The sequence below is a fragment of the Phyllostomus hastatus genome, unplaced genomic scaffold (assembly GCF_019186645.2).
Source record: "Phyllostomus hastatus isolate PE091 unplaced genomic scaffold, TTU_PhHast_1.1 phas_scaffold_21, whole genome shotgun sequence".
In the NCBI taxonomy this organism is placed as follows: Eukaryota; Metazoa; Chordata; class Mammalia; order Chiroptera; family Phyllostomidae; genus Phyllostomus; species Phyllostomus hastatus.
In genome coordinates this window covers 10,423,823-10,445,211 of record NW_025334017.1, presented here as the reverse complement: position 1 = coordinate 10,445,211, position 21,389 = coordinate 10,423,823, and the positions used below count along the sequence as shown (strand labels likewise).

The following is a 21,389-nucleotide window of genomic DNA, read 5'->3' as shown; positions in this document are numbered from 1 at the left end:
GTGCTTAGAATAAACAGCCTCCACCTAACAAGGCCGCAGCCGAGGCACCCTGCTCTGGGAGGTTCCTGTTCTGCTAAACCAGGGTGAGAGGGGTGAGAGAGGGGATGTTTAGGAAGTGGTTAAATGCAGCCATGTTTAAGGTGCTTTGGGAAGTTGACTTAAACTTAGTGTGGGGCAATTTTCAAAGTTTTCTATTGATTCTAATTGTTTTGGTGTCTTTTTTTTAAAAAGTAAGTCTTTTAAAAAATGTTTTTTTGTCCAGTTATTTGGTTGTAGAAAAATGGAACAACAAAAAGTTTTTTTCTTAAAATGGAAAAAAAAGTGTGCTATTTGAAGTCTATAACTGATCTAATAAGATGTAAATTTTAGACAAAAAGTAGGGATTAGTATATTCAGAACCCATGTTTGGAAAAATAATGCAGTCATGTTAGCTGCTAATCTCTGTCTCTCTGTCTCTCTCTCTTTTTTTTTTTAGGAAATAGCCTAGTAAGTTTAACCTTTCATTTATTTAATCTTCATGGATTAATTGAGTACTTCCATTTAGATATGATGAAACTTCGTAGATTTTTAGGTAAGTGATTCTAACCCATTTAGCAGTAGTGAGATTTATACAAGAACTTTCAAAAATTTGATATCAGCGAGCTACTACTCTAAAACAAACCACTCCAGATTTAATGGCTTAAAACAACATGCATTCACTCAGCTCCTGAGTCTGTGGGGCTGTCACATGCTGCTTCTGGCTGAACTCATTGGTGCACCTGCAGTTGACAGCCAGTTTGTTGCACAGGGGCTTTGCAGGCCTTGCCTCACTGGGACCTTGGCTAGGACCACACCTGGAACACTGGGCTCAACCCCTCATGGTCTCCTATTAAATTAAAACAAGAATGCAGAGGAGTTTGGCACCATTAGATTCACACTGAAGACGAAAGAAATAGTTGTTTACTTTAAAATACAAGAGGGGACACACAAAAAACCTAGAATTTATTTATAAAAATTGTGTATTCTTACATGTTTTTAAACTTCAGCATCTTCAAAATATGTTCCATTTGATACAATACACTTATCGAGGCTTTTTTCCACTGCTCAAAACAGTTTTTGAACTCATCGATTTTGACGCCTCTTAGTGCTTCTGCCTTTTTTTTTGTTTCACCTGTTCCATTTTAGCAAAATGATTCCTTTTGAGAACTTTTTTCATCCAGGGAAACAAAAAAACAAGAGTCACTGGGAACGAGATTGGTTGAACAGGGAGGGTGGGACACTGGGGTCCTGTGGTTTTTGGTCGAAAACTGCTGAAAACTCAGTGCAGCCACAGTGTGGGCAGGTGTGCTTGTAAACCATCCATCGTGAAATGGGCAAACACGTTGAGTCTTCAAAGAAAATTCACTGGAGCCAAACACAACCTTTCACAGCAAAGCAGCTGGTACACTGATTCAGATGGGTTCCTCGAGCACTCACCTACTGTGAGAAGCCTGTGCTACTAGGTATCCTCCTTCCAGAAGATAATCCTGGTTTTTTATGGGTTTGTTCAAAGAGCAGTGGCCAGTTTCTTAGAGAGAGCTGGTGAGCCCAGACCCCTGGAGCCCTGAGCTCATCACTGGCCCCCCCACACTTCCAACCTGCTCTGTCCAGAACAAGTCAGTCAGGTGGAAATGAACGGCAGCTGAGGGTGGGAAGCTGCTGCGAAGGCTCAGAGCCCTGGGCGGAGGGTGTGGTAAAGAACTGCGATGACTTTGCTGTCAGGCTCTTACATCGGCCACGGCTCTCTGACAAAGAGGACTCAATATCTGTCCTTTTGTAAATTTTCAAAGGCTAAAATGTTAAAAGATTGGGTAGGATGCACTTAGGTCTCCTATTTTGACAATAAACTTTAAAGATTATTTTGAATATGTGTAAATGTGGAGAGTGATATTTATTTAAGACTGTTCTGCTAGGAGAAAAGTTGAAGTTTTTCACTGAAAGAAATATGTTAGACAGAAATTGGTAGCATGAGGATTCTTTCTTACTTTTTAAAAGAAAAATAGTGTTTTCTTTTTCCCTTAAGTGCCAAACTAAGATAAATTTATTACCTAGCAGTTTTGGGAAACTTTTTAAAAAAATTTATTTATTTTTTAGAGAGGGAAAGGAGGGAGAAAGAGAGGGAGAGAAACATCAATGTGTGCTTGCCTCTCATGTGCCCCTGACTGGGGACCTGGCCCGCATGTGCCCTGACTGGGAATGGAACTTGCAACCCTTTAGTTTACAGGCCAGTACTCAATCTACTGAGCCACACCAGCCAGGGTGGTTTTGAGAAACTTTTAATGCACATTTATTTATAAATTGTGTGGCTGTAATACTGTACTAATAATATATTACCATATATAAATTATAAAACATAAAAAATAGATACTACAAGAGTATATAAAAGGTTGTTTTAAATAATGAGATCAAAGTAAATAAAGAATTTCAAATCCCTTTTCCTATCACCAGTGGATGGTAGTTTACTGCCTTGGGGTTGGCTCATGTTAGGTAGAGATCACTAGTTTTAGCTTGTGCTGTGGTTTAGGGCCACAGACAGCTCCACCTCTAATCCTGGTCTACTTTTTCATGATGGCGTAACAGACACTAAGTGGAAAAAGAAAAGGTTAACACAAGATCCATCCCTACAAACTGAAAAATGAATTCCAGATCCAGAACTTATATCACTGATGATGTGCGCATAGATCGTTTTTGTGTACCCCAATACTTAAGCTGTTTTTGCATCATAAATATTTTTGTTCACTGATGAAATTCTAGTACCATAAGAACAGTACCTGGCACAATAAATATTTGTTGCGTGAATCATACTGTTTGTATTAACTAAGAGACTCTGTTGTTCTCTCAGTTTAATAGATTCACATTTTAAAAGAGAAAGAAAAATTATTTTATAATTTTGACATGAATACCTTCTCACTTAAAAGTTTCAAACAAGTTGTGAATGAAAGTGGTACTAATTCTTTAGTTACACGTGTGAGTTATGAGGTGATCCCCATCTCTCTCTGAATCTGAACAGTAGTTAGCTGATAGCTGCCTGAAAAGTGTAAGCGGAGAACTCGTGGTTATCAGGTTTTGTGCTTGCACATGTCTCCCATTCACAATATAACTGGGGGTCTTTCCCTGTGTTGCAGTGATGATTCAAGAAGACTACCACAGTCAGAACCCGTACCACAATGCCGTGCACGCTGCAGACGTCACTCAGGCCATGCACTGTTACCTAAGAGAACCTAAGGTGAGGTGTGGACATTTACAGCAGGCAAAAATCCTAAGAAAGTTTCTTTGCTTTGCTTTTAAATACTTTTCCCTAAGTTAGTGATTTGGCTAAAAATCAGAAGTTTCCTTCACAAGAAAGAGATCTATCTGGATCATGTTCCCAATGGACAGACCAGATCTGTCCAGAAGGTATCCAGCCATGTAATATGAAAAAATAAAAACATTAATTAAAGAAGAGACAAGAAACATTGTAGATAGGATGAAGCTTCAGTCCCCTTCAAAGTACACACCTTGGGACCTTTCACAGTTCTCCAAATCTCCAGCTGCCCCATCGTGTTTTCCTGAGTCTCAACGAGGGTCTGAAATCTCTTCCCTTTGAAAGGTGATTTTAGTTGTGGGAAAAGCCAGAAGTTGCAGGTGCCAAGTCTGGGCTGTAGAGGGGCTGAGTCACCTGGGTGATTTGGTGTTTTGCCAAGAAATTCTGCATGAGATGTGAGGCATGAGCAGGCACATTGTCATGATGAACCTGCCAATCACTAGTTGCCCATAGCTGCAGCCTTCTGAATCATCCATATAGTTTCTGGGAGGGATGTTCAAACTAACACAAAATTTGATGCAGATTTGTTGCTCTACTCGCTCAGTCATTTCGAATGTGACTGCCACACAGTACACATGCTCACCCAATGGCATCTATGCCCCCACTGATGCATTCTAGTCCACTCTCCTTGGCTGCCAGCTTACATCGATGTTGCACAAACCAATTTCATTACATTAACAGTGGCTGGACTTTTTCTGGACAGACTTCGTAAGTGCACACCTGGAGAATAGGTGACTGCTAAGAGACCAGGCGGGCAAGGCCACGTGAGGGCCAGGTTGTGGAACATCGAGCACTGTTAGGATACGTGGCCCTTACACTAAGCTCTTGAGGACGGGGACAGGCCAGTCAGCTCAGAGCATGAAGAGGGAGCCACAGAAGGGAAAACCATTTTGGCTGTTGTATAAAAGTCAGTCAGGCAAGAGCAGGAATGTGAACACCAGTCTGGAGCTGTTTCAGCGCTCCTTGAGAGAACATTGGTGCCCTAAGCAAGGCAAACACTTTTGGGGAAGGAGGAAGGTAGATGGTTTGTAAGATCTCTTTGGGATCAGAATTACTAGGATACGGTGTCCCAGTGCATTTGGGGAATGAAGCAGGAGTCGATGAAGACCGCCTTGGGCAGTTGAGTAGAAGGCGGAAGGAAGTCTTGTGTGAGAGAGTGCAGGAAAAGGAGCGGGTTTGCGAGTAGGGCTGGTAGAGATGGTGACTTCCGTTTTGAATATGTGGAGTGAAATGTACTTGTGCGATATCCGTGTGGATGTCTGTCGAGCAGAGAGTTGGGTAAAAGAATCTGAAGTATAGGAGAGAAATCAAATTTAGAACTTACTTTCCTTTCATAGAACTTTTAAAAATTCATTTGTTTCTTTTCATGTTTCTGTGTTTAATAATTCACTTCAATCTAAGATTGTTTGATGTCACACGTGATCGTACATGAATTTCTTTTTAAAGTCTAATTCTAGATGATTGGATTCTCCCAGGATGGTACATGTCTGTTCTTTTGCCACATCCCCTCTGTTTTAGTTTTTATAAGAATATGACACTTTTGTGTATTGCTTAATAAACATCTCCACAGCCATGCCCACATGTTTCCATGTTGGGGAGGGGAGCTTGCTTCATGTGCATCGTGCTCGTACCATATGTCTCTGTCCTCTTGAGCAGTTAGCAGTGCTTTAAAAATCTATTTTTTAAATACTTCACAAATCCTGAAGAGGAAATTACTTTCTTCACCAACTTCCCCCCATTCATTGAGCTTCTCCATATACCACTTACGGGCAATACAAATATAAATGATAAATGTTCTATGCTTTCAGGAAGCTCACAGTTTTCCGGGGCATTCGAGCCCTTAGGTTCTTTCATTTTTGTTTTTTTCCAGACTAAGATAACCTTGACACATGGGATGGAAAAAGATTCATTCTGGCATAGAAAGAAAATACTAAAATTTGAATCTAAATTTATTTATCTCATTTAAAAATTTTTCAATTTTCACATTTGTTCATGTGCAATGTATGTTAGTTCAATATCACAATCTATAAGTGTACTGATACGGGTGATGTATGCTCACATTTCTTTTTACTGCTAGGGCACAGGACCATACAAGTTCAGAGAGCATTGACCTAATGTGACCTAAGTAAAAGCATATTCTCCCGACTTTTTTATGGCCAGACCTGTGGAGTGCAGTAGGAACACAGTCAGCCGTTGCTGGGGAAGGGGCTGCAGGTCGAGAACAGGGGGTGAAGGGGAAGTCAGTGGACTTGGGCCTCAGAAGATGAGAAGAAGCTGGCCAGGAAATGAGAAGTGACTTATGAAAAGCAGGCGATAGATCTGTCAAGGTGATCATTTCTTATCCAAGTAAAAGTAATAATGATTATTGGGAGTAAAAGGTATAATTAACATTGGTTTTTCTGACATGAATACATTGTGTAACACTGTTCTGCACATAACCATCCACTGGGAGAGGATTTTATTAGACTTGACATCGATTTCTGCTATCTGATTACTCAGTAGCCTCCTTAAACATTAGGACCTCAGAAATAACCTTGCATTTTAGATTCTTAACTGAAATCCAATAAACAATTTGTGATAAATAAACACCCTCACTTGTAGGTCTTCTACTGTATTGCACACTTAAAATTTTGTTAAAAGGGTAGATCTCATGTTAAGTGCTCTTATTGTAATAAAACACATTTTTAAATCTCATATGTCTTCTCTGTTTGGTAATGGCTAGGGAAATAAAAATACATGAACCTGTGTTTATTGTTTTACAACTATCTTTCTCAAAAAGGTGGCTTATACTTTAACTGCCCTTGTACCTAAGCTTGTTTGGAATGAAACAGGGCAAGGATGAGCTCTGTAAACTCCTGTGGGCAGGGCCACCGTCACATCACGCCCACCCCCAGTGCCGTGATGAGGGCAGTCCGGCAGGGGCTTGGTGGCCTTAATGAACAGTCTGAAAACACAACAGGGGAAGCACTGTCAACACTGCCATTTGGGACTAATTCAAAGCTATTGTCATGGGATAGAGTTGATTTCAAATATGTGTGTGATTAATTATCCTTTCGTCAATTTTAGCTTGCCAACTCTGTGACTCCTTGGGATGTCTTGCTGAGCTTAATTGCAGCTGCAACTCACGATCTGGATCATCCAGGTGTTAATCAACCTTTCCTTATTAAAACTAACCATTACTTGGCAACTTTATACAAGGTTAGTGCAGCTTTATCATAACAGTTTAATATTCTTTCATTCCTAAAAATGTTTCATGTTTTTAAGAAGTGAAAATGGTTAACAAATTCTCAGTGAATGTTGGAATTTTAACCAGATTAATATTACTCCCAAATAATTCTACATGTTCAAAAAGGAGATTTATTACCATTAGATAATTCAGATATGCTTTTTCTTTCCTTTTTTTTTTTTTTTTTTTTGTAGAATACCTCAGTACTGGAAAATCACCACTGGAGATCTGCAGTGGGATTATTGAGAGAATCTGGTTTATTCTCACATATGTCATTAGAAAGCAGGTAGGTTGGATCCAGACAAATTTAATTTGCTATGAACTATGAAAATTAAGTTGACAAAACAATTTTACAAAGTTTTAAAGTTATGATGTTTGGGTGTTCCACAATTTTCAGTTTTAAATTCAATGGGTAAATTATTTTATTTTACAAATTTACATAAAAATTTTAGTGATTTAAACCTATTCTACAATACAGTTAGTAGTATATTTTTTAGTGAATTATTATGAAAGATCACCCTATAGATCTGAGTACTGTAAAATTCACTCCAAATACACAATGGTTCGGTCACAGTTTGCTGCTTATTATATAAATAGTATTACATATTTCCATTTTATGCTAATTTAAATAAAACCTTAAGTTCTAGGTATAAATGGAATAGAAAGTAAACATTCTCTATAATAAACAGATGCATTAAAAAGCCTGTCATGGTAGTGACCAGAGGGGAGAGAAGAGGGAATTTCAGGGGAGAATGGGAAGGGTTTACAGGAACAAATTTAAAGGACACAAGGACAGAAACTAGGGGGAGAGTGATAATGGGAGGGAAGTGGGGAGGGTTGGGTGGGTGGGCTTGAATGGGAGTAAAAGGGAGAAAACTGTACTTGAACAATGATTAAAATAAAATTAAAAAAAAAAAAAAAAGCCTGTCTTGGGCCCTTGCCGTTGTGGCTCAGTTAGTTGGAGCGTCATCCCATATACCTAAAGGTTATGGGTTTGATCCCTGGCCAGGGCATTTATGGGAGGCAGCCAATGGCTGTTCTATCTCACATCGATGTCTCTCTGTCTTTCTCTAAAATCAATAAACATATTTAAAAAACAAAACAAAAAATCTATTTTAGAAAGTTTCAAAACTGATAAGTAAAAATAATGCTTTGTATCCTTGATAGCTTAGTTCTGAAGTCTCTTCTGGAGCTCCAGGAAAGAAGAGAAAATACTAATTTTGTGGAGTAGATCATTTATGGTTAAGCAGGCCATTTGAAAGCCTAATAAAAAGCATTAATGTAAATGAGTCCACTGTCCATAAACAGAGGTTTTAATAATGAATGTCTCACAGAGAGAAGACGCACTTAAGAAAACCATGAAAATGGTTACATAAACCAAGTAATTCTAGAAAAAAGGTGAGGAATAAAAAAATGTTTGGGTGGTCCTGCCAGATAGCTCAGTGGTTAGAAAGTTGTCCAGATACACCAAGGTTGTGGGTTCGATCTCTGGTCAGGGCACTTTAAAGAATCAATCAGTGAATGCATAAGTAAGTGGAACAACAAATCGATGTTTCTCTCTCTGTCTCTCTTGAATCAATAAATAAAAACTAAATATGTTTGGGTATTAAAATTTGTTACTGTCATGGTTCTCCCCTTTTTCCCCATTCATGAGTTGAAAATTTAAGTGTTTTGTGTAATGACCATAAGAAAAAAGCAGGACTTTTTAATTTTTTAAAAATATGTATTCATGGATACCATTTGAGGTCATGACAATACTTCTGGTAAGTAAACTTATTTCTTACTGAGTACAAATATAAAAATTGCTTAAGCCATATGGTGTTTGTACATAGACATTATCTTGTCCTTGATTAGCATAGATTAAAATATTGGCTTTGGCCCTGGCTGGTGTAGCTCAGTGGATTGAGCGCGGGCCTTCGGACCAAAGCGTCACTGGTTCAATTCCCAGTCAGGGCACATGCCTGTGTTGCAGGCCAGGTCCCCAGTAGTGGGGTGCGAGAGGCAACCACACATTGATGTTTCTCTCCCTTTCTTTCTCCTCCCCTTCCCCTCTCTCTAAAAATAAATAAATAAAATCTTTTAAAAAATGTTGGCTATGTTATTCCCTTTTTATCGTGTTTTGCATTTGATGATTAACCCTGTTAAATTCTCTGATTTAATATAAGTAAAAACTGAAAATAAGGAACACTATATAACAGCATTCTTTTGTTTTATGTTTTTCCTGAAATGTTCAATATTGGGAGCCTTTTAACATATTGACAGCTCTTTACCCATCATTGTATGAAGATAATGTTTTCTGTGGCCCACTGGAACAAAAGGCAGGGATATTTTTTTTTTAGGTTTATTTCTCTTACTTGTCTTGAGAGAGTTTTTTTTAAATATCATGTATTTTTTATTCATATAAGCACGTTACCTTTTACCTTCCAGAAAATTTGGGTAGTCATTTAGATAGTTGATTGGTTCTTAAATATATGTATACAACTCTGTACAACTATTAAACTACATATACAGCCATATACAACTGTTGGACTATATTTGAATCTAAACTTTCTTAACCATTTGGTGGAATTTTATCAGGATTTAATAAGGCATCTTAGTCAAAACGTCTACAGGAATCAGTCGTTGGCTCTTTTTCCTCCATTTGAAACTTCCTTCTACCTTTCAGATCTCAGGCACCAAAAAGGAAAGCAAAGCATTTTCTAAAAAAAAAATACCAATTTTATGTATTTTTTATTTTAGACAAATAATTACACTTTGGCTAGAAAAATAAAGGCACTCTTACCTTCACCTGAGGACATGCTTATTGATTTTAGAGACAAGGGGAAGGAGAGAGACAGGGAGAGAAACAGTGATCGTGTGCCCCACTCATGGGCCCTGACTAGGGACCGAACCCATAACCTAGATATGCGTCCTGACCAGGGACCGAACCTGTAACTTTTTGGTGTACAGGATGATAATCCAACTAACTGAGCCACTTTGACCAGGGCAATAAAGGTACTTTTTTGTGATATTTGTGTATTGGTATTTTTCTACAAACTTTCTTGGTTTTAGTTTTGATTCTTTTAGAGGGTTTTTTTTTTTTGACACATTCTTTAAAATTAATTTTTTGTGATTAAAAGTTGAATGGCAGTTAGAATATATTAGTTCTTCCACCTCCTTTTAAAATAGGATATCAGCTTGGCAGCTTTTTCTGTGTGTGAATAGCTTAAAGAACTAATATTAGGGCTCTATGAAGCTTCTGAATGTTAAGTTTAAGAAAAAAATCAAAAAGTAACTGCTTAATTGAAAGTCTTGTATTTTCTATATTTTTCCAACTCCAGGAAACAAATGGAGACTCAGATAGGTGCTTTGATACTTGCCACAGATATCAGTCGCCAAAACGAGTATCTGTCATTGTTCAGGTCCCATTTGGATAGAGGCGACTTATGCCTGGAAGATGCCAGACATAGGCATTTGGTTTTGCAGGTAAAATGGGTTCTATTTCTAGGGTAAATTTTATGTGACTAATAGAATAAAAATGAAATACTCTAGTGTAGTGATGGGAGTGGTTAAACCTTGAGAAAGCTAGGGTCTCCTTCCTGGAGGGAGAACCCACCCCTGAGGAGAGCGCTGTTGCTTTTGCATTATTCACAGCTGAGATTTCTAACAAAAACAGTTTTTGCAAGCTTAGGGTGCCATCAACTAACAGCATTTTATTTTAGTTAAGTTCCCACATCTAAAAAAATGATAGAATTGGCTTATTTCTTTGTAGCATTATGGTTAATCCAGGACTTGTGCTAAGCTATATAATCAGGTTTCCAGTCTTACAGCATTTCTGGAGAAATGGTAGACCTAATAGAATCATGAAATTAATATAAAAAATGACTTTTCCGTTGCATCATTTTCTTTTTTAAAAAAGGTATTCTTTTTGCTACTGTTAAAGTAGATTTAAACTTAGTACCATTGAAATTTTACTTTTTTTCTTAAAACAATTTTAATATTTTGCTTGCTAGATGGCTTTGAAATGTGCTGATATTTGTAACCCCTGTCGGACCTGGGAATTAAGCAAGCAGTGGAGTGAAAAAGTAACAGAGGAATTCTTCCATCAAGGCAAGTTCCAGAATTGAGTGCCAATTAATCTGCCCAGTTCATATTTTAAGCATCATATGAATAGAGTAACTCACACATTTATAGGAGTCTAGTGTTAGATATTGATGTCTTTAGTGGCAGTTTACCGTAGATGTGCACATACCCAGTGATGTATAAATTGAGCATCTGTTTTGAAAATTAGAGGTTTCTTGAAATCATCAGGTGTGTGTGCATGCATTTATGAATAGACACGGATCAGCTGGGACATTCAGCTGACTAGAAGGATTTCCCTGACCTTGCCCTCCTTGTCCTGTGTCGGGGGCACGGCCACACGAACACCGAAGACGTTTTTGTGACTTAAAGCCAGGAGCCAAGGATCTTCATTTTGTGCACCTTCCTTTTTAAGATTTAAATTAAAATGCTCACAGTGTTGAGGTACAACACCTAGTAAAAGTTTTCCACCTCCTTCATTTAAAATGGGATATCAGCTTGGCAGCTTTTTCTGTGTGTGAATAACTTAAAGAACTAATTTAGAAGCTTTCCTCTCATGAGAATTAAATATGGTACCTTTTTCCTAAGGAGTCTACGGGTAAGATGAAGACTTTGATTATATACTTAACCAATAGGTATGTTCCACATTAATAGTTCTGTCTCTCCTTGTTTTTATGTCCAGGAGATATAGAGAAGAAGTATCAGCTGGGTGTGAGTCCGTTTTGTGATCGTCAGACTGAGTCTATTGCCAACATCCAGATTGGTAACTATATGTACATATAGCCTGACTAATAACATGCCACTGATTTCAACTTTGTCGAGAAAGAAGGATATACATTTGAAATATAAAGTATTAAAATTATGCTCATTTCTATTTTTTAAGGAATTAAAAATTTTAACCTTGTTTTTCCTTTTTTTAGTTCTTACAATTTACTCTCATTTGACTTTAGGTGGTAAAAAGCATAATTCTTTCAGAGCATGTAACAGTAACTTTGTTTTTGTGGTAAAACTGAACAGTATTTCCCTATGTGGGAGCTTCTATGCATAATTCTAGGACTGCCATTTTAACATGAAAAAGTGACCACTGAGCATGAATATGTATGAAGACCAGTTTGCACTGTTGCTTACTCTTATCGCCGACTCTTTGCTGAGTGTGATTCCTGCACATCTTGCACAGGCCTCTTGAATTGTCTGGCCTCAAATTGTCTCCCCAGCAATTTGCCCTCATTTACCTGGAGCAGCTTGGGACCCGTCGGCATTCCGCAAGTCCGCGCTGCTCCTTCACTCTCTGTGCCTCGCCAGTCCTCCCCTTCTGCCTCATAGACTCCTTTTGCTTGTCATGCCCTCCCGAAGCCACCTTCCACTCTCTCCAGGCACTTAGTCCTCTCCTGGCTCCCAGGTCCCTTCTGGCCCCAGAGATGTATCCCTGAAGTCAGTGCTGCACCTGGGAGCAGCAGGCGCTTGAGAACCACTGGTTGAGTGAACCGTACCAGGGAGAGAAAGCATAATGAAGTTGCTGTGATGGGAGGCTGTGCAGCTTGTTGCAGAAGAGCCCAGGAAAGACTGACAAGGGCCGAGCATGTGGGGGCTTGAGTGTAAAGTGAGGGACAGTGAAGAGTGACTCGGCAAGGTATCGAGGGAGGACTGTTATTTTCGTAGCTGGTGTTGAGCAGAACCTTTGAGAATTGGATGGAACAAAGCAAGATGTGCACACAAACTCTAGAAAGATGAAGTTCTAGAAATTCAGAAGGTAGCACAATACTGTGGCATAATACTCTGAAAAGAGGCCTGTGCTGTAGGTTCAGAAATTCAGAAACATAATTCTTACTGTAATGGCAAAAAGAAATGCATGTGGAAGACAGGGTGGTCACTACCCTGACTGCAGAGGGGTGCACGGGGAAATGTCAGGCGGGGAGAGGGTGACACAGACCTGTAGAAACGGTTCGGGGACCGGGATCTCCCTAGACTGGCCGGGAAAGCTGCTGAGGTTCACAGAAGGATAAGACGTGACGTAGATGTACTCTGCCCTGATCTTCAAATGTCAAAGAACAGATTAAGTATAGGCAACAGGGAATTGAAGCTTGGTGAAAGCGTAGTAAACTCATTCCAGCTACTTTAAATGTCTTTGCCTGAGCAAATTGCTCCCTAGATTAATGGGAGGACTTGCAAGTGAGTTTTTTTTTTTTTAATTGCAGTATTTAAAATGGGAATCTAGAAGCTACATGCCTTAAACTGTTCACCTCAGTCTCTGTGTCTTGTCAGTGTTGGAAAGTTCTAGAATGGATTATCAGAAGGCCATGATAATAGTTGCATCTACTGATCCTCCGGACCAAGTACTGCTGATACTCTCTTTATCAGATAGTTTGTCCAGTTGCAGTTAACAAGTGTTGGTCTTTCTGATATCAAATCACAGGTAAAAGGGAGTTGGAAGGGTTTCTAGGGCAAATCATGCAATGGTTAGAATATCATCTTGCTGAGCAGTGATTACTCAGAGCCAGCAGAGTAAGTAGAGGTCATGTTTATTGATTCATTTTTTTAAAGAAGGGAAGGAGAGAAATGTCAGTTTGTTGTTCTTATTTATTCATTCATTGGTTGATACTTGTATGTGCCCAGAGCAGTGATGGGACCTGCAACCTTGGCATAACGGACACCACTCTAACCAACTGAGCTGCTCCGCCAGGGCAAAGTCATGTTTAATTATCATTTTCCTTCTTTGATGGGAGTACTAGTTTTGTTGAACAAGAGTATCACACATTGGTAAGAGCGAGGCGGTTGGCCAGGCGCTGGGACCTGTGGTGAGGAGCTTGGGCTCAGGGGCTGGTGTGGCTCGGCGGATCCACAGGGCGTCGGGCAGCCGTTGGAGCCCTGCCCCCACAGCGGGTGCTGCGTGGCTCTGACCATGGCCCCAGCCTATTTATTTTGTCAGGTACCTAAGACCTAAAAGAGATTTTAGGTTAACATAGAGCCAGAAGTGATAGTTAATTTGTTAGATGTTAGAGGCAGGAACAGTGGGAGAATCAAATAAGAGGAGTCACATGAAACAGAGATAATGAGGTTCTGCATTTGGGTATAAAACTCCAGCCGCTCATGCTTTAGTTGTGGCACCTAGAAAAGCCAGGACTTTGGTGGCTGGTCCAGCCTGGCATTGGTGTGGGGATGGCTTCTAAGGAGCTGCTGCGTTTGACTGCCCTAACGACATTTTTCTGTGTTTGTCCTCCTCCTCGCCAGAGCGTGGATCTGTCCCTGGCCACCCTAGAACAGTGCTGGCGTGTAGTAGGTTCTCAGCTAATGCGTGTGGAGGGGATGGAAGAAATGGAAGAAAGCGTTATGACTTCTGATGTCCTAACTACTGTTTCAGGTTCCATAGTTTGTACACTTAGAAACCCTGGCCGTCAGACCATGGGTGACCGCTGGCTGCAAGAAGCAGCACCGACTGCTTTCATTGCAGTGGGTGTGTCGGCCGAGAGGAAGCTGTGTCGTCTGTGGTCACCATGAGCTTTTGCTGCAAAGAAAAGGTTTTGGAGATGAATAAATTTTAGAAACTACTTTATACAACCAGTGATAGAATTTGAGTGTACATTTTTCCTGCCTTTGACAGATCAAAAATTAGGAAGATAACGTCGTTTCTCTTAATATATATGATTTTATTGGTGAGGTATTTTCTATGATGCTTCTGTCCACTCTGTGTAAAATACTTTGTGATGTTAAATCAGATATAATGTGCCCTTGAGGGCTGCATAAAGATGCACACAGTCCTGAAATTACTCCTTTTTCTTTTCTATGAATTAAGGCAGATCAGTAGATGAGTTGTTTATAAAGTAGGACCCTGGTGCACTTCTGATGTTCACATTAATAGTTGTTTTAACTAATTTCTGGTCTGTTGAAACTCATATTTTTGTCAGGAGTTTTGGCTTACAAATTTCGAGTTAAATAAAATGGCTTACTGTGGTCATGACCAGGTGTGAAGATTACGATCCCCGAGGGTGCAGAGAGGGACATCACCCCAGCTTCTCTTCAATACAGACGTGCCCCCACAGTTCTGGGGTAGACCCCCTTTAGCCTCCAGCTGCCTCATTGGAACTGTCTCTCAAATTTTGTTACGCACTGCTGTCCTCGGAGTTGATACGGTCACTGTGTGTTTGTTTAAATAAAAGGACATGGTTGTGCAGCGGAGAGGAATGATCAGAAAAGATTTGAGGTGTTTGTCAGCACACCTGGAAGTTATTTAAGAAATAGTCTTCAGAAGAAGATATTTTTAAATGTACACCCACATTAGAATCTTTAGAAAAATAAGGTTTAAGTAATTTTGGAATAGGACTTGAGAGTAGACACTGTACAGACATTGTAAAGTTTCAGAACATATGTTGATACCATTTTTCTCTTATTTCCTTAAGGTTTTATGACTTACCTAGTGGAGCCTTTGTTCACGGAATGGGCCAGGTTTTCCGATACCAGGCTGTCCCAGACAATGCTCGGACATGTGGGGCTGAATAAAGCCAGTTGGAAGGGACTGCAGAGAGAACAGTCCAGCAGTGAGGACACAGAAGCTACATTTGAGGAGTTGAACTCACAGTTATTACCTCAGGAAAACCGGTTATCATAACTGCAGAGTCAGTGCGGCAGCCTGCCTCTGGGAGGCTCTCGGAAATGTGAAATGGGGGCTTGAGGTGAGGGAACTTACTCTTGACCGCCAAGGTTTCCGAGTGAATGACGCCAGCATTATTTATGTCCAGGATTTCCTCTGTTGGATCATTTGAACCCACTTTTTAATTATAAGACCTGAGCATACAGCAATATGGATTTGGCTCTCACGTGAAACCTTGCGTCTGCAAAGCCCAGCAGGAGCGAATCTGGAAGGAATAACAAAAGAAGTTGTGTGGAGTGCCACGTGCTTCTCGAAGCATTTATTCTTCGAACCATGAAACTTGAACTGAATCTTTCAGCAGAAATCTCTTGGAATTGAACCAGTCCGATGCAACATTGTATATTTGCACCTTCCACTAAGTTCTTGCTGAGAGATTGGGAATGTGAAGTGCCCAGCCTCTGCTGCCTCGATGTTTACATCGAGGCAAGACTCGATGTTTACAAACCAACTCTGAGATACTGCTTCTGAATTTGCCTTGGAGCACAATAGTGAAGGAACCACTAAGAGTTTTATAGATCAAACTTCAAACTGCAGCTCCTTCCCCCTGGTTTGCTTTTTTTCTTCTTTGGATGCCACCAAAGCCTCCCCTTTGCTATAGTTTGATTTTGTGCACTGGAAGCTGTGCATTATCCTAGAGTACCGCCAAGCTTTCCCTCCAGTGCTGTTCGGCAGTGCGGTTTTTTTAACTCTTAGTTTTTAATTTGGGGTGGGAGGGGAAGAACACCAATGTCCTAGCTGTATTATGATTCTGCAGTGAAGACATTGCATGTTGTTTTCACTACTGTACACTTGACCTGCACATGCAAGAAAAGGTGGAATGTTTAAAACACCGTAATCAGCTCAGGGTATTTGCCAATCTGAAATAAAGTGGGATGGGGAAGTGTGTCCTTCAGAGCAAGGGTACTAAAGTCCCTTTCGCTGCAGTGTGTGAGAGGTATGTTGTGTGTGAGTGGCCGGATGTGTGTTTGTGTGCATGTTTGTGCATGTGTGACTGTGCATGTGTTCTATTTATCCATGTGGGAAAGGATTGGATATGTAAGCTTTTATTTATTACTTTGGAATGTGACATAATGAGCAGCCACACTCGGGGGAGGGAAGGTGGGTAAGCTGTAACAGATGCTCCAGTTGCCTTAAACTATGCACAAAGCTAAGTGACCAAACTTCTTGTTTTGATTTGAAAAAAGTACATTGTTTCCTTGTCTCCCTCCCTCCCCGTCCCCTGCCTTTTGATGAAACAACACCCTTTGATGGGCCTTTTGATGTGAACAGATGTTTTGTAGGACAAAATCTAAGGACTAATTTTAAACTTAAAACATTCCACTTTTGTAATTTGTTTTAAATTGTTTTATGTATAGTAAGCACAACTGTAATCTAGTTTTAAGAGAAACCAGTGCTTTCCTTTTAGTTCAGTTGTATTTCCCTTGTTACTGTAAAAGACTGTTTATTAATTATGTTTACAGTTTGTTGCAACAGCCATTTTCTTGGGAGAAAGCTTGAGTGTAAAGCCATTTGTAAAAGGCTTTGCCATACTCATTTTAATATGTGCCTGTTGCTGTTAACTTTTGATAAATAAAAACTTATCTTTTCACATTTTTATCTTTGATATTTACCTTATAGTTAATCCTTTGGAAATCATAATGCTAAGTTTCTAGGAAATCAAAGATGTAGCCTTTTGGCTGTAGCATTCACTTACAGATATGTATTCAGGCAAAGCTGGGTACAGGCACAATCCTTTGGGGTGCTCTGCACCTCACCAGCGAGCAGGCTGACCCCCTGGTTATGTAGTTGACTCAAAGGTGAGCTTTGAGCCCAGGCCTTTCAACCCCACAGCCTTTTGTTCCCATAGTTGTAAATTGCACAAGACTCAGTACTTCTTACAAGTACTAGGGTACTGTTTGTATTGGCCTTTTTAAAGTAATAAGAAATGGACATTTAATCTACTTGATACTGATGTAAGAAAGGTGCCACTGGGCCTGTTCTGTATCTTCCCAACTCCAACTCATTAGAAGGGATGCAGTGCAGACTTTAAAATTAAACATTGTCATTATTGGCATAGAAGAGTGATGTCCAATAGAAATGTAATGCTAGCCACGAAAGTGATTTTCAGTTTACTAGTAGCCACATTTAAAAAACGGACAATGCCATTTATTACAATATGTGTGTGTGTGTGTGTGTGTGTGTATGTATATATACACACACACTTTATCATTTCAATATGTAGTCATTATAAAAAGCAATTGAGATGTTTAAATTATTGGTGCAAGTCTTTGGAAGGTGGTATGTATTTTACACTTACAACATCTCAAGTCATACTGGCCGCATTTCAACTGCCAGTACCCACATGTGGCTCGTGGCTACCATACTGGACAGTGTGGGTACAGAAGTCTGATGGTAGTGGAGCTGAGTGTTCCTGGGGGAAGTCAGCTTCCCCTTATACGAGGCAGCTTCACCTTGGCAAATTGGATAAAAATCTTTGCATAGACCAAGTGAGCTTCATAGACCAAGGGTGTCAGCCCACGGAGAGTGGAATGATCTCATAGGAAACTCACATTAGCAACACTCACAGTAACTGATGTTTTTGAAAAGTGTTAGTATTTAAATTTACAATGGGAAATATAACTATCAATCATTCTCTCCCTTTAGGCAGATCTTGGCAGATCTTCAGCTGGTTACTTGGTGAGCGTGGAGTCTGAGCAAGGGAAGCAAGTTGCCTCATGCGTCCATCTCCCCGTGGGCCATACCTGCTGATACTCATGTTTGTGGAGCAGGGCTCCCTCTTCCCACGGACGATGCTAGAGGGTCTCTGCCAGTAGCCGCTTCTCCACATCAGCTTCTGAGAGGCACTTCCAGTAGATATGTCAGTACCTTCAGCCTTGTCTCGTTTGGACTGGCCTGGGCTCCATCTGCCTCTGTCTGATGGATTGCTTCTGCTCTGATCCACTATGTTTCTTATCGATAGTCAAAGGATTGTCTTATTTCCATTCTCAGGGGGGGAGACTCCTCAGGTTGCTCCCATTTCCTGCCTAACACGTATAACACACCCATTGAACTGTTTTGATTTTTTTTGTTACATATATGTGGGAATCACTGTCTGTAGCTTTTTAAATATGACCTATATGAGGGGGACCCAAAAAACAATTTATTTATAAAAAATTGTGTATTCTTACATGCTTAAACCTCAGTCACCTTCAAAGTACTCTCCATTTGATGCAGTACACCTATCAAGACTTTTTTCCCCCTGCTGAAAACTTTTTGAACTTGTCAATTTTGATGTCTTTTTGTGCTTTTGCCATTTTTTGTTTTTTCCACATTGACAAAACATTTCCCTTTGAGGGCTTTTTTCATTCAGGAAACAAAATGTCATTTGGGGTGAGATTGGGTGAATAAAGAGGGTAGGGAGCTGGGGTCATGTGGTTTTCAGTCAAAAACTGAACACTTAGCATGGTGTGGGCAGGTGCGCTCATTTATCACCCATCATGAAACAGGCAAACACTTTGAAAGTCTTCAAAAAAAAAAGTCAGTGAAGCTCAATGCAGCCTCTCACAACAACGCCAGCTGGTACGTTGACACAGATGGATTCCTAGAACACTCACCTAGTGGGGGAAGCCTGTACTACAAGGGGCCTGCCCTCCAGAGATAATTGCAGTTTTTGTTGGGTCCCCTACCTCATATTCCTTGAACTGAGTTTTTAGAAATATTTGAGGAAACAGTTAAATAATTTAGAAGACCACATTTAAAATAAGTAATTAAGGATATTAATGGAACAGAATGCAAAATTTTAAAGATACAACAGGAGACTTCAAAGAATTGTTGAGCATGAGCAGCCCATTGGAGCTGTAGACCCAACTCTTCAGTCGTCGGGGGTTATCTCCTGTGCTTGGGCGTAAAGGTCCTTGGAGAGAGAATTTTGGCAAGCCTTAACTTAATGAAAAAAAATCTGGTTCCTGGTCAATATTTGTAACTCTGTAAATGATGGTTCACACCAACTCTACGTATAAAATAAGTAAATATTTTATGTCCTTTGCAAATCTGGGAAATATATTTGTACCTGACATACAGGTTTAGAGGTGCTAGTAATTCTTTGAAGATTCCTATAACAGTCTTTTTCCAAAATGTTTTCTTGGCTCTTAAAGCTTTCAGTTTTAATAGTTTCACATCAGAGGTTTACAATGTTTTCATGTATACTTTTTAAAATGTATATTTTGTTTAAATCCCCACCCAATCAGTATCTTCTGCTTGGGAAAATATATGACTGATAGCCACTATGCATTCAGTAATGATTTTAAATAAAGGTGCGTATTAAAACACCATAGTGTAAGCATACATTTGAAGCGTAAGATTGTACAGATATGCGCAAAACTTAGTCTGAGCCATTACTTGCCTAGGATCTGCAGACAATCTGTGTCTTTTGGAAGACCCCTCGTGGTCCATGGTGGAATGGCCATTCTTGGGGTGAGCTGACTGGTGGGGTGAGGAGGGGACACAGGTCTCCTTGTCTCATTCTCAGCATAGACTAGTATAAACTGGGCCATCAATAAGTGGTTGTTGAACAAGTAACTTGGTGTTTTAATTATGTGTTTTCCTTTTTAGCTGTCTTATCATTAAGAGAAATTATACTGAAACTAGTCTGTGTATGCTGAAGTTATGTGGTAAGCAATATCTGAGTTCCTGTTGTGTGCAGAGCACTGCGCTTGATGTAATAAAGGTATTAAAAATTTCAAGACATGGTCTCTGTTTTCAAAATGTTTGGGTGACCACATGATGTGTGAAGTGTTTGTTATTCAATATGGCAGGCTTCCATATTGAACACAACAAATGCAAGGTGTTGGGGTGCTTAGAACGAATGGTTTAGTTCATTAATTCTCTTCCATGTTGTCAGCTCTGTTCCCAGTGCTTTCTAATGCATTTTTCATTTACTGAATTCTTCAGCTCCAGATTTTGCTTCTTTGTTGTTTCAGTCTTTTTGGTAAAGTGTTCCTGTTCCTTAATTTTATCCCTGAGCCACTGAACTGCCTTTCTGAGGTTTCTGGGATCTCATTTTTTCATGACTGATTTTGAGTGCTCTATCATTTAGATCAGTCTCCCATGATTTTGAGTTTATGAAGAGTTGTCATTTTCTTTGTGTTACTTTGGTTGTTCATGTGATTGATGTGTTGGTGCATTTATACTCAACAGATTATGAGATTCCTCATAATCTGTTGAGTATAAACTGCTCAGGGGGTACAGTTGTACTTCCTGCCATCCTTAGTTGAGCTCCAGGTACCAGCTGCTCCCCTTTGTCCAGGTTTCCTGTTCAAATTCCAAGGGAAACTCTCATGGGACCAACCAGCTTATCAAGGCTGTGTCCTTGGTCACTGACCAGTCTGACCATTACCAGGTGTTCCCTTGCAGAAAGGAAGGAAGAAGTTCGGATGCTGCAGTTTGCCTTAGAGGTGGGTTAAGAAGCATTCAGATAACTTGACCCCTGAGACCAAGTCTCTTGCACTCCCCTACCCGTGTTGCCAACACCCACATTTCAGATGACATCCCAACCACAGTTGTTCTCACCCATTCTCACCCTTTGATAAAAAGCATATCTGGCCAATGAAGAGGGATGGCCATTAGGCAGCATCAACAGCAAGCTTTTCATAACCTCCAGTAAAAGTCTTGTTATAAAGAGCCTGGCCTTTCTCCCTAAATTAAGGCTTCTCCGGCCAGGAAGAAAGCAATTATGAGGGGCTGCCCTGTAATAGCCATGGTGCTTTTTCTTATCACTTACCTTCCTACGGAGGTCTGATTTACACTCATGTTCTACTCGAACCTTATGGAAGGAGTGCTCTGTGCCCTTTAGAACAGGCTGGAGAAGCTACCAGAGGAGAAATTTGAAAAGCTCCAGCTGTAGGAACACTAAGGCATCTAGCACATGGGAAGTGTGCTAGAAGTCTCAAAGGGAAACATCAGTGATTTCTGGGTCCTGACTTGGTCAGGCTAGTTTTATCATCCTGTTCTCAAGTGACTGCACGAGTACCAGGGAAGAACTAGCCTGCTTACAGGTTTATCAGGAAAAACTAAAAAGAATGTTAAGAAATAGGTTCAGTGGGATAGTTCAGAAGAATGTTGAATCTCTAGGATGAGGAAGGGAAAGGACTCCAGAATGG

At 40.1% G+C, this 21,389-nt stretch overlaps 1 protein-coding gene across 4 annotated transcripts in view; it reads left to right on the top strand.

Moving 5' to 3' along the window:
* PDE7A (phosphodiesterase 7A) overlaps positions 1-18,488 on the top strand; it is a 113,863-nt gene extending 95,375 nt beyond the window's left edge. For 2 of the 4 annotated variants that reach the window (XM_045861106.1, XM_045861107.1), the window contains exons 6-13: positions 476-571; positions 3,144-3,244; positions 6,389-6,520; positions 6,743-6,834; positions 9,869-10,013; positions 10,541-10,637; positions 11,290-11,370; positions 15,002-16,842. In XM_045861106.1, the coding sequence (XP_045717062.1) occupies positions 476-571; positions 3,144-3,244; positions 6,389-6,520; positions 6,743-6,834; positions 9,869-10,013; positions 10,541-10,637; positions 11,290-11,370; positions 15,002-15,210 (953 nt within the window). In that variant the 3' untranslated portion in view covers positions 15,211-16,842. Of the gene's footprint in view, positions 1-475; positions 572-3,143; positions 3,245-6,388; positions 6,521-6,742; positions 6,835-9,868; positions 10,014-10,540; positions 10,638-11,289; positions 11,371-15,001; positions 16,843-17,895 lie in introns of those variants that run through there. The other 2 variants (XR_006788166.1, XR_006788165.1) reach the window with 2 other exon arrangements.
* Positions 18,489-21,389: the final 2,901 nt, after the last annotated feature.